Source organism: Channa argus, chromosome 12, assembly GCF_033026475.1.
Source record: "Channa argus isolate prfri chromosome 12, Channa argus male v1.0, whole genome shotgun sequence".
In the NCBI taxonomy this organism is placed as follows: Eukaryota; Metazoa; Chordata; class Actinopteri; order Anabantiformes; family Channidae; genus Channa; species Channa argus.
The window spans coordinates 23,992,965-24,017,378 of record NC_090208.1 but is presented as its reverse complement, the minus strand read 5'-3'; the positions used below and the strand labels follow the sequence as shown (position 1 = coordinate 24,017,378).

The 24,414-nt window shown below is 41.3% G+C and overlaps 1 protein-coding gene across 16 annotated transcripts in view; it reads right to left on the bottom strand.

Moving 5' to 3' along the window:
- Positions 1-24,414, bottom strand: part of nrxn2b (neurexin 2b) — a 628,821-nt gene that overhangs the window by 178,578 nt on the left and 425,829 nt on the right. For 2 of the 16 annotated variants that reach the window (XM_067524266.1, XM_067524267.1), the window contains exon 1: positions 13,898-15,621. The exons of the other annotated variants lie outside the window; for them this stretch is intronic. In XM_067524266.1, the coding sequence (XP_067380367.1) occupies positions 13,898-14,219 (322 nt within the window). In that variant the 5' untranslated portion in view covers positions 14,220-15,621. Of the gene's footprint in view, positions 1-13,897; positions 15,622-24,414 lie in introns of those variants that run through there. 16 annotated transcript variants of the gene reach the window in all.

Sequence of the window (24,414 nt, the reverse complement as noted above, 5' to 3'; positions counted from 1 at the left end):
TCAGTGGTTTTGTCAATGTTTTATTCTTGACATTACAGTAAGGCCGACGCTATCTGATGTTACAACACGAGTAGTTTAGAAACAAAGCCGAAAAAAAGCATCTGATAAAAAAGCTAATACAGCTTTAACTCATCATTTGTGTCCATTAGCAATAGACTGATACCCCTTTCTGGGGACAGGAAAAAAAAAAGTATACTACTTTTATCGCTAATACTTTAAGTAAAATGCAATTCAAGTACTTATCTACTTTAGAAACAGTTGTGTGGTGTAGTTTTACTTAAGTAGAGATTTGTGCTTTAACCTTTAATAAAAAAAAATGAAATCCTGTATATGTAATTGTCTTATACAGCAGTCCCTTGTCTTATTGCTTTGTCACCACAGGTCCTTGAGTCTGAATGTGAATATGAGTAAAAGATTATCAGTCACCTTTTGTCACTCCTGTAACAATTTATCTGCTCGCATCGAACATGCAAGGCTTAGTTCCTAATCAAACACCGAGGACAAACAAACAGAAAAGGAGTGTGGGGGGGTTTCTGCTGCCAACGAAAACGTATCTTCATGTTTGTTTGGAGCTTTCCAGATGCTCAGATGCAAGCTCTTCTGCCACTCACCCACCTACGCAGATACACAGGCACAGCCTACACACACACACGTACAAACACATGCATGAGCATTATAGACAACTGCACACATGCCTCCTACTCCTGCAGAATGAGGAACAGTTTCCACTTTCAAAAGGTATTGAGATGACACTTAGCAGAGCTCTACCAAATGCAAACAATGTAATATATTTTGCATGACTCTCTAATGAGCCAGGCAGGAGATTCAATTGCACCAATTCTATTAACATGCATACAGACACAGATGCACACGAATGTAAGCACGACAACTACTTATGTTTTATCACCTCTCAGCTTCTTTCCACGTGAATATACATTTTTCTCTGTACATTTGTCACTGGAATACTCAACATTTAGTCTTGCTGTGTGCTATTGTTTGGCCGCAGACCTCAGTCCATCCCACAGGTGCACACAAAGAAATTGCTGTGCAGCCAGGCTGACGTTGGCTGTACCACCCACCGTCCAAAGCCCCAACCTCAAGTTACCTCGCTTTTCACATGCCAGACTTGACAAGCTTCTGGCAGCTTCCCTCTGAAGAGACATTTTGTCAAATCTGACATTTGCTACCATTAAACACCAACCTTGGCTTGTTGCTAGTTGAAAAGCATGGATGTGTGCTTCACTCCCACCCCACATAAGCCACAAAAAAACATTTAATCGCTGAGGAGACTGACTGAAAGCAGCAGAGGTAAAGAATGAAAAGTAAGCGTTGTTATCTCTTGGTTAGGTTTGAGAGGTAATGACAGAGAACATGTGGTGGGTAAGATGGGGGTGACATTTCTATTGGTAATTAACAACACTGATGCAAACATGTTACCAGTGCACTATGTGGAGAACTATCATCTACATAGTCCGCATTCACAGTTATTTTCGATCGTAAGAAGTAGAGTCTAATCTGAAAGGAAGGTTGAGCAGAAATGGAAACAGTGTGAGAAGAAAAATAATGTCAATCCAAATGTCTTCCTAGTCATTGGACAAAAGGACGACCCTCCTGATGGATGACACAGTGGTCTTCCTCTGACCCCGTCAACAGTCTGATTAATAAATGTGGCAGATCAGGGAGAACAAATGTATAAAGGGACACCAATCCTCTTTACGGCTTTCTTGCATTATTGTGTACTGCCTGCCCACAAACCAGACATTAATCACGGAGCAAAAGAATGGTTTTCTCTCCACAGCAGAGCACAAAAAATAAAACTTCATTTGTGTCTGGGGCGAAGAGAGGGGTAATGTTGCATGACATTCTCTTCATACCACCGAGCTAGAGGTCACCTCCTGGCACTGAGAGAAAAAGACAGAGGGAAAAAAAAAAAGAACGCTCTGCATCTCTCACCTGCTCACCCACTGTGCTGCCATTCATCAATCCTCTCCCCTTCTTTCCGCTCGTGTCCGTCCATCTATCGAACTCCCGAGACACATACAATACTTGTGTACTCACACGATACCTTTGCCATCAAAACACATTGGCTCACGTGATCGGTACTTTGACTGTGACATGAACTAGCCAACATCACCTTCCAATTATTACTATTAGGAATTAAATGGAACAGGATATGAGCCATAAAGCCGCCCGCACACGCAAATAGCATATTTGGACTTATCTTATTACCCAGAATGCCTTGGCTGTGTTGTAATTGCTCCTGAGCTTTGACTCTACAGAACAAACGTTTTGCAAGTTCGATGCACAACATGTAATTAATTTAATTGGTGGCAGATTAGTGAGACAAGGACTTCATTAAAAAAGGTGCCATTTTTAAAACGTGATAAACACACTCATAGTGTTTAACATTATAACAGAAAATCACTCAAATTAAACTGAATTTCCAAAGCTATTTGTAGGAGTGATCAGTGAGTGTTTTATGTGTGTGTGGGTGCGTATGTGTGTGTTAGAGCAACAGCTCCATTTGCGCAAATGGAATGAGTCACATTAGATTGACAGGATACAGTACATTTACAGTCACACCACATCATAACTTGTGAATCATCTGCATACTTTGGGCTTCTCTGAATCATTGACATCTCAGAGCAAAAATAGTAATGGAATCCCACATCTTCCGTATTTGTGAAATTATTGCAATTAAGTCCAAAAATAATACAGCGCGCTGTTGCCTTGAAAGAAAAGAAATGCAATTTTCAGTGAGTATCACATGGAGAACAATGAAGTTTTAAATGCTCCTGTTGAAACTAGTACAGCAATGCATCCATTATCTAGCACTTAAAGGTCTCTACCAGAGCCCAACATCAATCACATTTATTACTCTTCAATTACTGTGACCTTTTGATCCCCAAAGTGCAGCTTATGGACAATAGCCTCTACCTGTGAGTGAAATAAAATCAATGCCTGGTGAGCTTTATGCTTCTCTGCACTGTATGAGAGACCACAGAGAAAGATCCAGAAAGGAAGAACGAGGCCGTGAATGGAAGGAGGAAACTGACAAAGCAAGGCAGATGATTGACAGGTAGGGAGCGCACTCTCTCAACAGGGGAAATGATTAAAGTCAAGTGCAGTGCTGGGAACTCCACCTCTGCATAAAGGCAAGCACAAGTGATGGCTATATATCACTCTGGTCACTCACTGCAAACATAGTCTCATTATTTGGCCCTCAATACAGGAAAGGAAAGAAAATGCAGCAGAGCAAGGAATGTTAATAGAGAATATGACTAATGCTGAGCTTGAGCTGACGGTAAAAAAATAAGTTTAAGAGCAACACTAAAACACTGGCAAACAGATCAAGACTCCTTTGCAGAAAATGTTTCCAAGCAGACCGATAGAGACAAAGAGACAAGTGGACGGGTGGAAGGTCAAGCATGTTCGACAGCCTCTGAAAAACGGTGTCCGTGTGGAGGCAGTTTGTTTCGCAGTGCCAGAATGTAGTCGTAATTAGCTTAATGCCAACCATCCATCCACAATTGAGGTAGAAATGTCTTGCTATACTGTGCTTCTAAATGTCTGTGGGTGTAATTCTTCGAATCCCAAGTGACCTTTGCTCCTTGACCAGATGAGTCTCATTGTAAATTGATAAGCTATGACATGATGTCATGGTGTTTGTTTTGGTAACTATAGAGCGAGCATGCCCCGTAATCTGATCATTACAGATGCCAGCATGACTAAAAATACAACCTAACCATTGCCAATTCCCCTAACAGTACAATAACACGTTTTCACTGTGGGATTCAGTTTCATGATGACTGTTAGTTGTAATCTAACCCAGTTTGTGGGTAAAACTAGCCTTCTCTCTAAGCTGAAAGAGGCAGCACTGCTTGTCCTCTGGACAGCCATTACACTGACTGATGAATATGCAGTAGGATTGCTTTATGCTAACTGAGGACAGCTCCTGAGTTTCACGACACAAGATACACAAGTTTAATTGAACATATTTGAAAGAGTCTATATTACTTTACAGAGTCAAATGAAGTGTGAATCCTCAGTATTTGGGATGTGTTCAATGGCAATTTCGATTTATGTGGCTAAGGGCTATTTTGTCCTCCAGGATAAACAAATAAGCAGATGAAACGGGATGTTTCTCCCTGTTATATCTTTCATGGGGAATTACTATACTTGGCTGTGCAGTTTAAAAGTGGAGAATCTAAGGAAACAATCCATTTTCGAATTCTCAGCCAGACTGAGCCTCTGAGCCCACCCACGTGCCTGCCATCGGCGGTCAATAATCTGCCCAATGAGGAAACATTAGTCGGCATGTGGAAGAAGAAGAAGAAGAAGAGGATGTGGATAGGGCGAAGCTTGAAGAGGATGGGTGGCTGAGTGATTTGCCTTACATACAGGCCATGAGATAAGCCTCCTGGTCTCCCCTTGGCAGATAAAGGCCTCCACAATACAGTTATCGTCACAGACAGATTATAGAGTCCTCTCTCTATGTAAGTATAGGATGATGCTGGCTAGGCCTACACTGTACCACTGCTATTAGGAATTCTCTGCCTGCACCGGTCTTCACTGCAATCAATCTGGTTTACAGCCGCTTAGACTTATCGCTTTCACTTGACTCTCTCTGAGTAGATATTGACCTACACTGTTCCTCCATCCCATGAGGGAACAAGCTGCAACTGGTCCACACCCAATCTGAATGTCAGATTGTACAATCAGATAACTGCAAATGCACACAGTACAACACAAGGTCTTCTAAAGTGGTCTAACAATGCCAAGTAATCCCGATTTTAGTACGGCCATAACACCGATGGAATCATTTCAAGCTATATGCCAAATGGCTAGTCGATGCTTTTATATTATCTTAAGAGCTCTTTTTGTAGTCATGATAGAAGGGAGGAGGAATGACTGTGATGCAAGTGCTGCATGTTTAGCAGAGTAGTTAGTGAGGAAAAAGAAAAACAAATGTCACTGCACATTTCGATTATCCCAGGCAGAAAGATAAAGGTTTAAGGTGCCAGGAATGTGAATTTGAACACAGCTTTGGTTAGCCCCCCAAAAAGAACCGTCACCTGGTCACATTTCTGAATAACCTATTTCGACAGTGGAATGACTGATGGGGATGGGATACGATGGCAGGAGCACAGAGTAGAGTGGAGTAGAGTGAAAAGTAGCAAGGGTTCATCCCTCTCTGGTTCTGCTCCATAATGCCTCGGTTCATCTCTACAGTCCCCGAGACCCTTGGGAAGAGATTTAAGTGTGTCAAGGCTCCATGTGCAAGACTATGAGATGTATCAAGATGCTCTATTGTTGTCTCTCTCCCTCTCACACACACTCTGCCTTCCCTGCTGTGCAAGTTGTCCTTCTTTCTCCTACTTTAATAATCCGTACCCTTCCCACCATTCTTCCACGTTTTCATCGCATATCTCATCTTCCCCCTGCTTCTTTCCCAGATATGGAAGCTACATGCAGAGATGACTTGTGGGCACATTAACAGCAGTGGCAGGGGGGGAATGAGGGTGATGGATGCTTTGTGTGTCAGTCATCAGAGCCCTGACACAGATGTGTCAGATGAGGATGCTGAGATGTTTGAAGTTCACTTGAACTCTGCAAAGTTATTTTCTGGCGGCAGAACATGTGTGGGTGTGTGCATGTGTGTACATGTGTATTTATGTGATACGGTGTATGCACAGAGGCAGTGGGAGGTTTCTGTCTGTCAAGCTTCTTCAGTAAACCTACCCTGTCACCCCCTGACATATTATTTCAAACAGTAGAAATTCATATCACTGCTAAAACAATATGGTGCCAAATTTGGCATGGTGCACCTTGTGAACCTCCTTAACACAACACAGCTACAAGAAATAATTGAGGCAAGAAATCAGTGGTCCCCCTAAGGACTGCAGTAAAAATAAATCATGGGCATAAAACAAGCATAGGCAATGTACTGCCCCATCCCATGGGTTGGTTTCCTATGTCAACCAGTTGACAAGGAAACACCTACTGACACTCAGCCTCCTGTGAGTGCTCTCTGTCAAAGGAACTTGGAGACAAGGAATATTGGGGCATCCATTAGAGAGTACAACACTGTCATTGATGGCTTTCTTTACTCATAATCCTATCAAGATGCTAAATACATACAAAACTGTTTCAGAATGATCTATCACATGATCTATCACGTATTACAAGTTTATTTCAAATATTTTCATATATTGCTCCAATTCTGATATGGATGCTTTCTCAAATGTAGTAAGTTCTGTTAGGTGTTCAAATCCATACAAATCTAATAAAAACATCTTTTTGTGAGCAGCTCTGCCTGTGCTCACAAAAATTATGTCGCAGCATTTCTGCACAGGTACGTACCATATAAACTTTGAAGAAACATTTTATATTTTAATCCTAATTTTGGAATTGCTGGGAAACATGTCAAAATCAAGCATAATGTGAAAGCTTAAGTTGGATTTGTTGAATGTTAGCTGTGAGAGGGGTGGTAGCATTCATATAGCTGCAAAACTGATATTTTCCTGTTGTTCGTAAATCTGCGTTGGGTTGGGTTTAGCGAAAGAGGTGGCGGGCTTTCAAAGCATCAGTCATGCATAATATAAGCCACTTTGTTTATTAATGGCGAGCACTCCCACTAGAGACTCAAGTCCTTGGCGAGGGTCCCCAAGTCATACTTAATCTTAATATCTGACAGCTAAATAATTAAAGTAAGCTTACATCACCGCACCTAAAGATCTGGCCTCCTCACAAAGCCACCGTGTTGCCCACGCTTAATGCACTCCCCCTCATCTCATGTGCTTTGGTGCTTTTATGTGGCGTGGCATGGTGGGAATGAGAAAACACCTCCACCACATGCTACAGAGTAACCATATCCCCTCCTCTGAGCTTGGAGATAACTTTTAGAAAAGTGGCAAGATCAAAAACCTTACGAGGGAAAGAGGTTACTGATTTAAAAAAACAGAGAAATTAAGTTCACCTGCTGCTGGGAGGAACTTGAAAGAAAGTGATGGTAAAATACAATTTATGACAAAAAGTTAATAATTTAGTATCCACTAACAAAGACTGCAAGCATATACTGTCAATGGCACAGCTTCACCAGTCTTGTGTAGCTATGTGCTGCAAAGGTAATGTTGCAATCAATGAAAAAAAAAAAGAAAAAACACCTGAAGGCTAATTGGTAACTTTCAAATAATAAATGGTTGAATGCTATTTCCATTCATATCTATTAGTTTGCTATATAAGGATTGGTGCATGGCTTTTCTTGCCTTGCAGGGAAATAAATCATACCTGAGGCAGTGGAAGATCCTCGGCATTTAAGCCAGGCTAAATGCTTTTTCTCTAGTCCTTACTCTGTCCTTCATTTTAACAGAAAGGCTAAGAATGGCTATGTTGAGTGGAATGCATTCATCTGTTCTCCCCGTTTTTATATGACACCTTATTTTGTGTCAGTGGCTAAGCACACGAGCAAAAGATAGAGGAAATCTATTTCACTGGCAGGCAAGGGAAGGTGTGCTTCCCGGCTAGGTGGAGAAGACTAGGGGTTGATGGGTGTTCTGATGTACATTTGGAGATTTACTTTGTCCTGGTGAGAGTGTTGTAGTGTGCTTTCTGTCTTGATGTTATAGAAAGGTTTAGAAATGAACCGACACTTAACCATACGAGAATGGTCATTCATTTACGCAAGAAGGCAAAAAAAAGAATTTAACATAAAGGTGCGAAAAAAAGGCATTTGCAACTGACAATGAGAGCCGTGCAAGTCCTCCTGGTGTATTTTCAGTGCCTTCGAATAACCCACCCAAAACCTTTGCAAACAGAGGTTGCCATTCTGCAAACAACGGGACACCAACCCCACAGAGCCCACTTATGCCCCTTGGCCTGGCTATAAGAGGGTTACAAACATGCCACTAAAGAGTCCCTGTTTGGTGGCAACTAGCACATGCATAGACGCAAACTACGAAGCACAATCTTTGAAGGTACTGCTGAAGTGCATTCAAACTGCTGCATTATACTTCATTCAATTTGAAAATGCACAGGTCTGAAGCAAAGTGCAAAGCAGGAGACCAAAACGTCATTAAAAAAAAAATGACACTGTTAAATAAACGCACCCAATGATGGGCTCAACATCAAGCAAATCTCTGAACTAACTGAAGCTGATGACACCTAGAGTACAGCCTTTCACACTTGGCTTATATCTGTCCCTTTTCAAAGCAGAACAAATGCTCAGGTGTAAGTAGGGCTTCGGAGGGTGCGGATGTAGGGGCAGGACAGAAAATGTCAAACCAGCCACCTTATCTTAACTGGTCAGAGAACCTGAGGTGTTCTGTTTCCCATCATGATGCGTGTGGCTGTGCATGTGGTTGTGCGCCTTGGACTTCGTGTGAAGGGAGAATCATGAATACTAATGGTGTTCTCTGAAAGAGATGGGTTGTGACTTGACTCTCAAAGGCGAGTACTCAATAGCTCTACCCCCCAATATCCCTACACACAGAGATGAACACACACACAGGTTGCACCTGACCTCCCCCTGCAGCCCAGAGATAAAGTGGTGATTATCAAACATTGCAGGCTGTCATTAGCACAGTAACCAGTGATATAAGGCCTATGTAAAAAGAAAGGATGGGACTTGAAGAAGAGAGGGTCACGCACTGGGCGGTTTACAGCCAAGATTGGGCTCGGATGTCTGTGCTCAGGGGGCTACAGTGATAGGATGGATGTATGGATGTAGGCAGCAGCTGATCTCATCAGTTTGTGACATGTGCAATCAAGCCAAAGAACAACAACACAGAAGACTACAAGCGGTGACTGGGCAACAACAGTTAAAGGCAGAAAAATATTTTTACCAACATGATATACACTATGAATGTAATATAGAGTAAGTTGAGGGGGAGAAAATTGGGGTGAGGGTGCAACAAAGGACGAATGGAACAAAAACTGAGCAATTAAGATAAGCCACTGGAATTAATCCGCATGATAAATATCAAGTTAAAAAGGTAACAAAAAATTAAAAATTCCATGGCACTGATGACGGTGGGAAACTCAATTTATACTGGGAGGTCAAAAATGTGTGAATATTGCAGCATTTCTTCAAGGAGCTGTGAGGTGTGTTGCCATGATTACAAAAAAACAGTGAAAGAAGAGCCTGGTGCATTCACCACAGCAACCCTGCAATTAACATCAAAACACAGTACAAGTCAAGTGTAGACCCTGTTGCTACGGGCTATTTCAGACTATAATTACTAAGGACAATTTTTCACATTTTATTATTGTTGTGAATGATTTTATTTTATTGCATTCATAGGTTTTACACCCCATTACAACTGCATATGCATAAATACGCCGTCTACTATTTTTTAGATTTTATTGTTCATATTATTTATACATTTCACATTTTCAATATGACTAAAAGATTAAAGATCTAGTCTGCATCGGCTCACAATTGCTGTCCCTTGTGATACACTAGCAGCTTTTTTTTTTTTTTTTTTAATATAAACAAAGGTTTGCTGGAGGAGAAGCAGATGTAGGTTTATCTGATGATTTACATGTTGCAAATTTAAACATGAATAAAAACACTGGTGTGAAAAGCTACTTACTTGTACACACGCGAGCCACAAGTAAAGCTGAAAGAAGGCAAAGGCAATGCATGAGTGTGTATTTAAAGTAGTCTCTTTAATCATTTGATGGTTCCAGGTGGTAAAGGTCAGTCTTCCATTTCCTTTCTTTGTCTCTTCAAGTGGTGTCCACAAACACACTTGAGTTTGAATCTGAGAATGGTTTCCTAGGCTTTCAATTATGACTAACAGGGTGAAAGATGATTGGTTGATACTGATTCTTGAAATGTCGCCCGAAGCACTGATAGGTGCATTTTAACCTTCCGAACATTTGGACGGTATTCACCAAACGTGTGCAGTGTAGAAAGCAGATGCAGATGCATGAACATGTATGTACACACCTGGCTTCTCTATTAGACCCCCTACCCAACCCTCCCACCCATGGATAACTTCTGTCCACTGCCAAGGACAAAGCTATCCACCCAGCAGTGAAATCTCTTGGACGCTCTCCATTTAAAACACCAAAGACAGCCTAAATCAAAATTAGCTTTTTAATCCTGTTAGCACTATGCAGTGGGGTGTTCAGGTATGGATTACCTCGCTGTGGCAAACATTTCCCTGCTCTGTCTCCCAGACCAAGTCGTAAAAAGTGTTTGCAAGCACAGATGTGTTGACAGTTGAGCGATGAACAAAGCCAGACACACCAATACAACCGTGGTCACGCCACTGGTGCCTAAGAGTGATGATCGCACATATAAAAAGCCCTGGGCAAAGCTTATTGGTTTATATTTGGAATGATGCTGGATTTTCATATGTCAGTGTAATCTTTCCCTTATTGCAAGGATAGTGCATTGATGCATGCACTGTAAATATCTTAGAACGGACATAAAAAGCATTTTTTACTTTATATTCCAAAATGACTCACAGAGACATTAAAGGCTCACCACAGTCAATGCTTCCAACGAGAAACATCACATTCCCCATGGATCTATGCAAGAGGCTGATGCGAGACAAGCTGAGAACTATACACTTGTATGTGTGTAGGGGTCATTTATCTCCAGGCAGGCAGCCCAGTAAAAATGCCACAGTTCAGCGGTCGAGACTCTCCAATTAGTCATTATCAAAGTGATGTTGGCGAGACTTTGCAGCATCTGAATAGACAATAATGACTTGCTTTACATATAGAAACCTGCAATTGGTCACTGTTTGGGGCAGACAGAAAGGTCCTTCTACATTGGGCAGCTATTCATCAATCAAAGTAGATGATGCTAACAACGAAGATCTTTAGTCAGTGGCAAACGACGAGTCCCACACTGTGCCCTCTTTATTCTGACCGAGTATTCACTTTGAATACAAAGTGATGTGTGCATACTTATGCACCTCACAACAACCATTTAATCCAAGATAGCTCCACTTATGCATTAGCTGGCCCCAGATAATAATTATATGTGGTATGTATGCAACATGTAAGTATAATACGCTTTCAATTGAAGCCATATTAATTCAACATTATAAAAGCTTGCAGTCATTCCTATCTGCTGTGGAGCCTGAGTGTATTCATAGATTGGTGGGTGTGTACCAGCAAGTGAGTACAGCATGGCCCTGCAGGGGCTCATCCAGACAGATGTAGCATAATAATGACATTGTGGGAAGACAGTAGAAGATAAAGCCAGAGCCTTGAATCTCACAGAACTGATATGCTAAAACTCAGGGGTGGGTTCAGGGCCATAGTTACAGCTTAATGGATGACGGGTGCCTCTTTTCCTCACAGCCTGTAAGACATTTCTGCACACTGCACACATACAGGTGGAAGGCTTTTGCAGGCTTCTGGAGCTGACTTGAGGTTTGGCCAAGGTGATGCCAATGTGTGTTTATGTGTCTGAATGAGCAAAGCCTTTACTACAGTGTTGTGACAATGACACCGGGTTGAAAAAACTACAGAAAATGCTCTGAAGCAAGTGGCCTCTTATCACTGAGTGGGGTATTAGTGCTGGTAATAAGCTGTGCCACTTGGTTGACAATACATGAAGAGCTGGCATTTCAGACAAGGACTTGATATGCCAGGCCGCAATGGAAGTATTTATGATGGCAATTGAAATTGAGTCCCCACACATGAGCTGGATCCTAACGTGTGCGCGCTTGTCTTGTAGTAGATAATGAAAATGCTGGACATGTCGTACTAAAAACAACACAAACCAAATGAGAAATAGCAGTGTTTGCTGTGTGGGGGCGTATATTAGTAACTGCTACAGCACACTGCCAGGGAGAAAATAGAACAGCAAATACAGCCAACCAACCAGCTAAATAACTTCTCCATCTTGTTTCAACTTAGCAGTTTTTTCCACTCGCACGTTGTTTCTAATGCTCACACCTACAGTAAGACTGAGCAACCTGTTCAGTGTGGGTCTGACATCCCACCCTGAGCTCTACGTTTTCAATGGAAATGGAACCTTTATTATTTTCACAGAGCAAACAGAGCATTTCCCTTGCAGACCAATAGCTCCTGACAGCTATAAGTCCAGAGAGAATGCCAGAGAACATTTTTATGTTAATTATGTCAATTTAAATAGCTTAGCAAAGGTGCAATCCAATTATCCAAAGGTAGACTGGAGAGAAGGCAGGAAATAAAAAGAAAGCAAAAGTATCAGTTTTTTTTTTTTTTTTACTGGAACAAAACATAAATCATTTGTTTTGCTTCAATTACAAAAAACAGATGAGGGATGTCTAGACTCAGCCTCCTTATATGTGTTAGCAACAAGACTGACAAGAAAGAAGCCAGGTGCTATCAAGCTTTATAAAAAACAAAAAGCAAACTTAAAAGATCCCTTTGCTTTCCCCATGTCAACTACATAGCGACATCCATAAAACAATATTTCTTGGATAACAAAGAAAAGACTAGGGCTACTGTAATATATAGCACCACAAAGATAGTAGCACACACAATAAAACTTCATATTGAAGGAGAAAAATAGAAGCAATGCAGGCCTTGACTCCCACTGCATTCAAAGCCATTGATAGCTCTTTGTAAAAAATAAAATAAAACAATTTACTTTCAAATTCTGATTTCCCTTGAATGTACATCTTCCAGTTTGCCAATTCTTGCATTTGTCTGAAAGGCCTATAAATGTAAATAAATACTGGGTGAACCATTGCACTTTCAATGATCAGTTTAAAGGTGTTGTCACTGGGAACGTTGATTTTTGCTCCTCTCTGACAATCTTTGGCCATCATTTGTGCTTGCACAGTTTGACCAGTTGAGCAAAGAATAATGATAATCAAAAATCCAATGTCGTCCCGAGCGCCAGGGATGAGGTTGTGTGCTGATAAGGTCTTTAGAATCTCACCACGGCCAATCACAGAGGGATACGTGCGGCTTCTCCGCTCATCTGACAACAGATTGATTGATCACAGGTAAATTGAGCTTAAGAGAGAAAAGAAGGGAAACGAGAAACACTAAGTGGATATATATTGGTAATGAAATGGACATCAGCCTGCCAAGCAATCAATAAATGCCAATAACGCCCCTTGTCAAGGTTACGTATGTACGTGTATGTAGTTTATTGCAGAGGAGTAGGAAAATTAAAAAGGGGAAGAAAAATTGCTGTGAAAAAAGCTTGGCTTGGGAAACATCAAAGGATTCATCAGTGTGAAACGGTGCCTTGTCCCTGACAGCTTAGGCTAAGAACAGTGCAGCAAATGATGCACTGTACAGCACTGAGCCAAAGACAGATACTGTAGAAAGCAGGACAAAATAGAGAGTCCACAGACAATTATCTACGCATTTTCATTAGTACACAGTGTACCGTGGCACACAGCATGTAGAATCTCAACAAACAGTTAAGGCCATTCTCCTTTAGTGGCTGCCATCACGTATCAACAATTACGCTATGGGTGGTGATTACATGAAATCATATTGGCCACACTTCAATACATCAGTAGACCCAAGATGGCAGCTGAGCTTGAAAGGCAGGCAGCAGAACTCAGCTGGCTGGGGATGTGCTACAACACGCCCAGAAGGGAACAGCTTCTGGAAACATTATCCGCCAATTCGGGGACATGAATCAAGACACTGGCCTATGGGGAGCCGAGGTTGTGAGGTTTGTTTCCCAGGCCTGGCTCCTCTCAGTCTTTCCAGAGATTACAGAGATCAATACATGGATTAATCGATTCCTGGGCCTCTGTACTAAACTTAGAGCTCATTGGCACCATTAATCAAGGCCTCTAAGGATATTAACTCCAGTTAACCCCTGTTCATGCTATTACTCTTAGTCAAAATCACACATATACTTTTGACAAGTCAATTAGCAAAGCCTAGCCAAAGAGCAAATAAAAACATCTGAGCTTACCATGACCCCCACGCGTAAGAAAGGGCATCCGGTTGATGGCAATGGGCACAGTACCATGCTTGTTATGGAAATGGTGTACGTGGTGAGTGGTACTGAGGGAGGAAGAAACTCTGGCGGCCACAGCTGGGCATGGGAACACAAGCAGTGCCAGAGAGAGGACCAGCCTGAACAAGAAGGCCGGACTGGCCCACACCACAGGAGATGCTGCTGCTGGCCTAGGTACCAGCAGCAACTCTCCGACCACCTCCTGTTCCACGGGGGCGGGGCCCGAAAGGAACACGAGGCCCCTCCCCCTCATACGACACATACACGAATTGAACATCTCAAATGAATCCAGGGCCCATGATCCCCTGCTTTCCAGCACAGGGAGGAAAAAAAAAAAGTGAAACAAAATACAAATTAGAAATATAAGCCAAGAAAAACTCCTTGAATGAAAATCCCAAAAATGTTTAAAAAGAAAAAAAAAAAAAAAAAACAAGAAAAGCAAAAAATATAAAATACTTCCTGAAAAAGAAAGACCCCAAAAATCCTCCAACAGTCTTTGACTGGTATCCAAAAGCTTCAGACTTGATCCTTGTGTACACCCACTCCTCTCCTAGAACATTTAAACGTCTTGTATAAAACTTAATCTCTTTTTGTTTAGCATTCACCTTCCATGGCAGCCTGAAACAAATAACGACAGCTTAGCAGCACTAAATTAGCCAACTAAGACTCCATCTTAGCGCCTTGGAAAAACTGCGTGCAGCTCTTTGAGTTAATTGTTGGACAGGGTTTCCTTTGCCACGGGGAGATCTTCAGAGGGTTTCGCCAACCATAATCCAAGCTTCAAACATGCAGACTTCCACTATCCCCTTGGAGCCTACTTTGGAGCGGTAAAATTTATAGGAGTAAAACCAGAGTGCAAAAGGGAGAGGCAAAGAAAGAAGAGAAGAGGCAAGGGTGCTTTGATGAAGGAGAAGCCTGTTTCCGGGCTTTGAATGCCTGAAGGTTTTCAAAAACCGTTCAGCTCCGTAGCTGAGAGCGGGAAAACAATAAATACAATGACAGGACTGGGAAAAAAGCGAGGGTGTGAAGGAGGACGAAACAGTCGGTTATTCCAAGTGCAGCAGTGCTGAATACCGTCTCCTTATTTCTGACGGAATAAATCAATATGGGTCATAGAATGCAGAGCCGCACAAAGAAGACACCTTAACAGGATTAAACCATAACCGGAGCTCTGAACCTGCATCGGAGTGGTTGATGTCCAGTTCAACACAACAATCCTCCAATCTTTAAACCAAGCTCTAGCTCAAACGTGGTTGCCCATCACCCTCAAGAAAAAGAATCCGTTTTTTCTCTGCCCATTCAAACACTGCTTTCCAGGGTGGGAAGCGGATGAGAAGGAGCCGCTGGTCCTCTCGGTGGAGCTCCGACACAGTTTGCTGCCGCTGGTTTGCTGAGAGAGTCTGACGATACTGCTGCCGCTACTGCCTCTGCTGTGAAATTCATGCTAATTGAATCAGAAGCTGCAGCAACGAGCGCATCCTTCCAGCCCGCACAGTTCTCCCTTCTCCCTTTCCTCCGATCAAGTCAGCCACCCCCCTCCCCAAAGGCACAAGCGCGCGGCTCCGTACTGGGCAGGGCAATAATCAAGAGTCAGGGGGAGAAATACACCCGAAAGGAAAGGTAGACATACACACTCAGAGCCTTTGAATGCACAGACGGTGACTATGATACACAGGGCAGAGCAGAGACAGAGAGAGAGAGAGAGAGTGTTTGTGTGTCTGGATGGAGCACTGAGAGTGAGAGAGAGAGAGAGAGAGAGAGAGAGAGTGGGAGGAGAATGAGTGAAGAGAATTGGATAAGGGGAGCACACACGCAGAAAAGATGGGAGACACATGTATGTTTGATTTGTTGTTTGCACACACACTTTTTTCCTCAGCTACTAATCCTCCCTTCTCCTCCCTTTCTCTTTTGACCCCACTGCACACTTCTCAAGCTCGCACCTTAATTCTCCCCTCTGTACGCTTTTTTTTTTAACTTTCTCTTTGCACACCATGTACCCATTTTAAAGTATTATTGTCAAAAAGAGGCCAGGGTACCTAGTGTGGGCAAAACAGCAAAAGAATAAACGGCCGGTAGGGACACAAAGAAAACATGCTGGTACAGTAAGTCGGGGAAACAAGGGATGCAAAATAATGAGAAAGAGAAAGATGTGAGCAGTGTGCAAAGACATGTAGATGGTGGATTGTAAGAGGAGGGAATTTATGAAATAAGAGATAGAGACCGTGCGTAAACTAGAAAGAGAGAAATTGAAGAAGATTGTGTATCAGATAAATCATGGTTGATAGAGATCTCAGCTGGGCAGGAGCTTAGTGCTGGAGTCAAGAAGCAAGAAAAATGGTCCGAACAGGAAAAGCCAGTGCAGGTCTTCTGCACTGATGGAAAGAAAAGTGTCAAGGCTATCACACACACACACACACACACACACACAAACACTGCCATGTGGGAACATCCCAGGGGAGAAAAGACATGCCGCGCTTGCTTCTGTCAGGGTGAGGGAGATATGACACTGAGGGTGACTGAGACACATGTCCTGATTTTGCACCAAGGCTGAACTCCTGAACCTTAGAGAAAACATTACAGAATCTTTAACAATCTTAACTACAGTTCAACATTGAAAACCTCCCACGCTGCACTTCATTTATATATCAGCCAGTGCAATGTATTAATTTGGTCCAGAACTAACAATGTAAATCTCAGCAAGGTCAGCCAGGTGAACTCTGCTGATATAAGCATACAGCCCAACTACTTAGAGTGTGTAACCAGTGTTCACCTTCGTTCCTTGGGAGGCAAATAAAAATTCGTGTTAATATACTGCTGTTTATCATTAATTTTGGAAGGTAAAAACGAGTGTATTGTGACAGCATCACTATGAGTAAAAAGCCCCTAAAGGGGAGTGGTTCTGCGGGAAGGTTCCCAGGAGGTAGTGCCTATACTTTTAGGTCCCATGGCGCCTAGTGCTAACAAGAAGACAGGGCTGGAAGAACTTCTCTTATGATTAAGATTTCCTCTTTGAAAAAAAAAAACAAACAAAAAAAAAATGTATTTGTGGCGAAATAAGATGAAAGGAGTGGGCTTACTTTGTGGTGATTGAGTGCATTTGTGGCAGTAAATCAAACTTGCTAACTCATTTAAAATGCCACCAGACAAGCGTGAATATCAGTGCTGCAAGCAAAAAAAAAAGAAAAAAAAGAAAGAGTAATACAAATGCTGCATCCTTCATCATGATCTCATTCAGTTGTCCATGTTCAGATTTGGAAAGTCAGGCCTTTTTGTGTTCCAATTACTGTACATCCCTCATGTGTGCAGCGATGATTGTATGTACAAATAATAATGTAAAACATCCTCATGGTAATTTGATTGGTTGATTGATTGATTGATTAGATAGCACAGTTAGCCCATTTTAGCAAAGCCATATTAATAAATTCAACTTACTTGGTCCTAACAGGAAATTAGTATTAAAAACATATTATATTAAGTCTATATTTTGCATATAACAATTTAGAATAGTTTTGTTTTTTATTCTGAAAATTTAGGGTATATTGTTTACTACATTTTAAAAATAATCTCCGTAGTATATGTAAACTCCTGTTGTTTCATTATTAAAGTGCCACTGACACTATAGATGGTTATTTCAGAGGACAGTGTGTGGACTGGGATCTCATTATGATGAACAACACACAAGACTGCCAACACCTGCTGCTCCATTCCCCTCTGGCACAGGAAAAACAAGGAATACGAAGCACACAAATACACATAGATGAACAAGCAGTCTAGACACACGCACACATACTAATTGTGCTACATGCACATAGCTGTCACGTCAGTGCTACTGTTGTATGATGCAACAGTCCAGTCCCAGAGGTTAAAAGCTGTGCACTCGAGACACTAAATATTCCCCCAGTGACACTACAAACTCCAACATCCCTACAGGGATGTGAGGTCATAGGAGGAGGAAGTAAAATAAGATGTGGGTATCAAAGTCACCGGCCTAAGGTCAAACCCTTAGGAAACACCTAATTAGATCTCAAATATTACTCATTGTTAGGAAGCAAAGATGACAGAAAACGAACAGTATTCAACAATATTTTTCCAGTAAGCAAACTACAGTATAAACACTGTTAGATCTCAACACATAAATCTATGTAAAACATCAAAAAATACAAACCGCCCTTTATGAACTAGTGCTAAGGCTTAGAGTGTTCTGTTGCATGAGGTCAGGAAAGTAGGACAAGTCAAATCTCTATGCTCCTGCAGAGGGAGAAGGCGAAACACAAAAAGCAAGTCATCAATTTATACAGTAACTTCTATCTCTTGTTTGTTCTATTCAGGAGTTTTCTCCCACACTGAGTTTTCCATGTTAGCCACTTATGTAAGTGAACTGTTGGGAAACTTCTTTCAGACTGAGCCCCAATGTTGGCCGTTTATGTAAGTGCACTGCTGGATACTGCAAAGAACAAAGTCATCTTGCCTGACTGGAAACCAAGTGGAAACACTCACAAACTGGTTTTGCAGGGTTTTCAACTGCCAACTCTCATCTACTGTACCTGGCAGATTCATGAGGATGGATTCAAAGCCTTCTGTGGAGCTATAAAAGGTAATTGGTGACTGTAAATTGCCAGCAGGTGTGAGTGTGAAAGGTTGTCTGTGTATGTCTCCCCCCTGAGATAGACCGTAGACTCCCTCCCTATGATGGCTAGGACAGGTTCCATTTGATTGATTTTATTAAGATAAAAGAAACCACAAATTAATTCAAGTTGCTGAATACGCTGCTAAATATTTTTTTGTACTTTAAAGTAAAGTAGTGAATATCGGATTTGAGGGACATTCTCTGATCTGGTGCCATTATCATTAGGATGACATTGTTGGTACCTTGCAAAATAACCAACAAAACCATTGTGATTAATAAGGACATTTTTTATGGTCAGGTGAGGACAACAAAACCAAGGGAGATAGGATACTAATGGTGTACACTGATGTTAAAGCCAGATGTGGTCTATACCCAACTACTCTTTTGTAGTGTGGTGCTGACATTAAGCTACCACAAAACACAACTATTAGTTTTCTTTTGACAGAAAAACATCTGTCTCTCCCCAAGTCTTTGAAAAATGGCCAGTCCCAAACACACTGTACACCGTATGTCAATAAAACCTTACAATCATGTACAGTAATGTAAAATATACATAGTACACAGACTGGCCAATGGGCAAAGGCAGTGTTTAGTGTAGCTTTATTGTATTTTAAACTGTTTGTTTACTTATTTTAATATGCTGCTCTTAGAGAGGTTTAGTGAATAAAATCCATTGGTTTTCCAGCAACTGAGCATCAATTATCCTGCCAGTAACCAAATTCATTGATCTAAACAGCCTTCAAAGCGAGCTGGAAAACAAAGCGCACAATGTTAAATTATATCTAAATACTAAACCATCTATGCAGAGCTGATGGGTACATTAGAGTACAGGGCTATAGACAAAGGAATCCACTAATACCGTTGTGGCTTTGAAAACTAGAAGATCTACTTTAATTAATGCATCATTATAGTGTATAATACCACCAAGGTAATCTGAACGGAGAGAGAAAGTGAAAGATTGGTTCGAGTCCTTCATGCAGTCCAATGGTAAGTAAGGGAGGAAGAAAGGTTAGATGGAAGAAAAAAAAAGAATCAGGATGAAAGACACAATGAAAAAAAGCAGGTAGTATATATGTGGGAAATTAGAAGGAATGGTTTAAAGAAAATGTGCAAGTTGTGGGTGCAACAATTCAGTAGCTCGGTAGAGGAGAGAAGAGATAGCAAGCTGGGGGGGGGGTGTTGGGGGCTCTTGTTTCGCTTGGATGGAGGAGCAGGTTGCACACATCTTAATCATGTGAAATGATATATCCTCGGGGAGAGAGAGGAAGAAAAAAAATAAATCACTTACTCCTCTCCTTTCTTCCCCCCTTTGTTTCTCCATCACCATAAAAGCCATTTTCTCCGAGATTCTATTAACGATCATATACTGAATGACGCCGTCTGCCAATCTTGTGTTAGCTCTCCCTGTCTTAGTTAATTGGGTGTTGGGTAATTACAAAGATCAGATATCTATCAGTGGGTCGAGGTGTTGAATGTTTAAACAGAACAGGTATGGCTTTCCCCTCAGGGTGTAGTAATAGTGTCTCATCAGCTGAATCAGCTTTTTTTTACCTGGTCAAACTAATTTACCATCTTGACAACACAGGAACAGATAAGGCTTGGTTTACCCCAGGGTGGGGATACAACTGATGTTCCAAACAAGCTCTTTTGTCACATTTAACTAAGTAATCACCAGGAGATCTTCCAGCGCCCCGAGGTTTTGAAAACCCGTGTAGTTTTGTCAGAAAATTGTGCTCTTAAGTGACCTGATAGAAGATTGCAAATAAGTAATCTAGAGTATTAATCATTCAGACGGTAAAGTCAGCGGCTGTTGTTGCTACAGTTAAAGACTGATCGCTAGGTTAAAATTACAATCAATGACATGGATTAATGACATGGTAAGTAGGGGAGGATTGACATGGATTAACTTATTAGTTAATGGTTAAAGAAATAATCGAAGTTGTTCAGGAACAGGATCATATCCTACGCCATTTTTGTTTCTACACTTGTAGATCATCGCATTGGGATAGCGATACTGTAGCTCACAGCACTTTTTTTACTGTGAGAATATTTAAGACTAAAACAGGAGAATACAGCTTTTTGACTGATGAATCTGATGTACAGGTGTATTAAGGTCTGTGTAGTTATTTTGTTGCATTCTTTTGTCATTTGCACCTGATATATGTATTAGGGAAATGCACACAAATTATGACAATCAATCAATTAATCATTTACATTATAAATGAACAAAGACTGTTCCTGCTGGAGTTCTTTATGGAGAATTGATCACACTTATCATCAAAGGCTAACGAACTACACATAAAACCATTGATGATAAACCCAACAAAGATCATATTGGTTTACACAACTCTTTGACTTTTTGAAAATATTAGTCCGGAGGGTTTTGCTTTAGCTGTGCATGAGCCTGTGCTTTGAACACAGATTTAGGCAGGTACAGCAGGTAAACTTAGTACATCAGAAGTGACCATACACAAGACATATCCAACTTCATCAAACTCGTACTGCATACCGGTGATTATTGTGTTCAGTTTGTGTTCACAAAGCACCATTGGCCAGCTATGGCCACTAACAGCTCCATAGGAGTAATTCAGTGTAAAAGAGGGAGAATGCAATCTTAATGAGCATGTTGGGATTATTACAGTTTTCATTTTACAAAGAGCTCTACTTTGGATTTAACTAGTCAACGACACCATAGTGCCTGTATTGAAATCCCTCACATAATAATGATTACTTTTGTTAACATGTAGACACAAATCAGTGACTCAAGGGTATAAAGTAGTTACTAGTATGGGCAAGTTATTAATTCAAGAAGAAAATAATTTGTGCCATGACACAAAACTTTTTTTCTTTTTTTTTTGCGCCCCACATGCATAATTGCATAAATGGAATAGAAGAGCACTGCTGGTTGGCTGGAAAGCTTTTTCTGCTTCTTTACTTATCTTCAGCCTTTGCTTGCTTTCTCTCCCCCCAGCTATCCATCCATCCATCTCTGCAGCCTAGCGGGTTGTGGTGAGTCAACTGTCACTGTCTGATCCTCCAGCTGTGGACCCAGCTGTTGGGGCCAGATGGGCTCATCTTCACCTCATCCTCCGTTATCCATGATGTCTATGAGGGGGCCCTTAACATGAAGCCAGGGACAACTGGCCCGGGAGAGCATTACTCTCACTGAGCCAAAACAATATGGAGAAAGAGATGTTCCCGGCACATTTTAACAGACAAATGGGGTGTTTGTGCATCTCACACTGTGACTTAACTCCAAGCTGCAATGGTTCTTTATTGTTATTAGCACTAGCTGCAAAAAAAAAAAAAAAAATCCCTTTTTAAAATGATTACGCTTTGCCTTGCAACAACTTCAGTAGGTGATTTACAGGTTTACCCAGACCTGAAAAGGAATTCTTTCTACGTGCCATTGTGAAGGTAATAATCAGAATACATGCTTAAAGGTTGGTGGGTAGGGAGAGTGCCTGCTAAAGCTATTCCAGAATAATACTGGCTCACAGTAATCTCCTGCACACAGGGAGAAATTTTGACAAGGATTTAGGGATTTTAAATACAATTTCTATACGCAATGAAGGGCCAACAATAGCACTGGGGAAAAAAGGGGGACGGAGCACAGTGCAAGAGAGAAAGTTGGGAGAGCGCGCGAGAGAAAGAAAGAAAGAGTCATCATCTTTCTGGGGAGCCAGATTGCACAGCTCTAGGGTATGAGACGCCCCAGTGTTTAAAATGCGTGCTGAATCACATCTAATTTATCCAAAGTCTACGTGAAGAGGAACAGCGGTTAATGTGAGTGTGGGAAAGAGGGTGGAAAAAAAGAGAGATCAACATAAAGACAGACAGACAGAATGAACTGTACCAGAGCTTATTTAAGACATAAGGTGTTTTTGCTGCTCTGTTAGCGTCTATGTTCGATAAATGGAAGTGCCTATCGATTTAAACTCCAGATAGGGAGCGCGGAGTCCGCTGTTATCACTAAGATTAACACACAACAACAATGAGGAATCTGCAGGGAACAGATTGGGGAGAGAATTCTCTTGGCCTCATCCTGCACAGAAAAAAAATACGTGGTTGCAATTTCGTCTTCGGCTGATAGCGTCCTACATGATTTTCATTGATACAGATTATACGTGGTAAAACAGAAAAAGCCATCAGACTTATGGGCTGTATTTGTTAAACGTAATGAGATGCGCTCATGCATTTAGATGTGTTAAGTTTGTGCACAAAAAGGTCTTTACTGAACATTTAAGTAAATGTGGCTTCATAATACTGTTAATACACAGTGAGCTGTACCATGAACCCGTACAACGTTTTCGTCGAAGGCCTTTGAAGCATTTCATGAAAAAGGAGAATTAGTATGCCACGACAGGATTCTCCAAATTCAATCTAGGTCTAATAAACTGGGACCTAGGGTTGACCAAACCTAATTAACAAATGTAAGACCAAAATTTTCGTAGAGATTGAAGGCGACATATTGATTTCACTTATTTAAACACACAACCACAACTGAATCTAGCCAAGCAGCTTTTCGCAGATTTCAAATGCTGATAATCTGAATGATTTGCAAGAAGTGCTGTGACCTTATACGGTAAAGGCTTAGGTTTATTCATGTAATTGGTTCAGTCTTTTTTCCTTTGGGTTGTCATGTAAAAACAGCAAACCCTTTCTATTGTGCCACGATGCTCTTGTAGACAAAGGCATATGGATGTCTTTTTAAATATTGCTGAGTAACACAACTATTAAAATACAAATGTTATTTGAATATGAGGTGTCATTATGCCTTATAGCTATTTCTTTCTGAACGCTGCACAGCTTCACCAGCATGACGACATCTTACACTGTCAGGTGGCAGCCTTTCTAAGAAGCTTTTCTATTTTTTTTTTAGAATATTAATGGTTATCAGTCTATCTATGCACTTTGTCGTCCCAGAGCATCAGTGACATATAATTGTAAAGGACATATTACAAAAACGTTACAAGCATAACTGTAAAAGTACATGTAGTTCCCTATGCAGTGGACTAGACTGTTATAAGCAGAGAGTGAACCAGGGTATAATGTAATGCCACACACTATTTGTAGATTCCTGTCTGCACACATATCGGTTTGCACAGCTTCTCAGCACTGACTGTCCTTTCACCAAAATGTCCCAATCTTCTCTTGATATTCATACCTGCCATTTTAATCCTTTCCCCCACTACCAGCTCCTAGCTTACACTCTTTTTTTAAAAAAGCTCTAGTCTTTATCATGCTCTCCCTCTGGGAGGCAGTTTGGTCATAATCCCCCTTTTCTGATGTTTTTCTCCTTCTTGTGTCATCTCTTATCTAAGGGAGAAACCCTTGAAATAAACACTTTCCACTGATTTCCCCTCAGCAGAAAATATACCCTCCTGGTTCTCTGTGTACACTTTCACTTCCAAAATGTAACTTTTTTAAAAAACAGAGTCGGAAAATATCCTTTTAGGGTATGTTGTGGACGAATTTGTGCTTACACTGAGACTGTGTGTGTGTCACAAACCTGTGTGCATGCACAGCAGAGTACAGCCTCCGCTGCAGTATAACTGACTGGAATCAGGATTTCAGACTTAATGGACAGGGTGACGGCTGCCTCCTCGATGTGTCAGCCCTCGTTACACGCTCCACACACAGAAGCCACCGCCACCACTGTCCTCAAGAGTGCAACACAGCAGCTGAACCGCACTTAAGAAAAAGCTAAATACAAAAGAGAACTGCTGTGTCCTGTGTGCAAAGTGTTGTGACTGTTAAGTCTGATCACCTTACTTCAGGGTTTTGCTTTCCAGTTAATACAAAGATTAATTGAGCCCTTTTATTTTCTCTGTTTCTTTCTTTC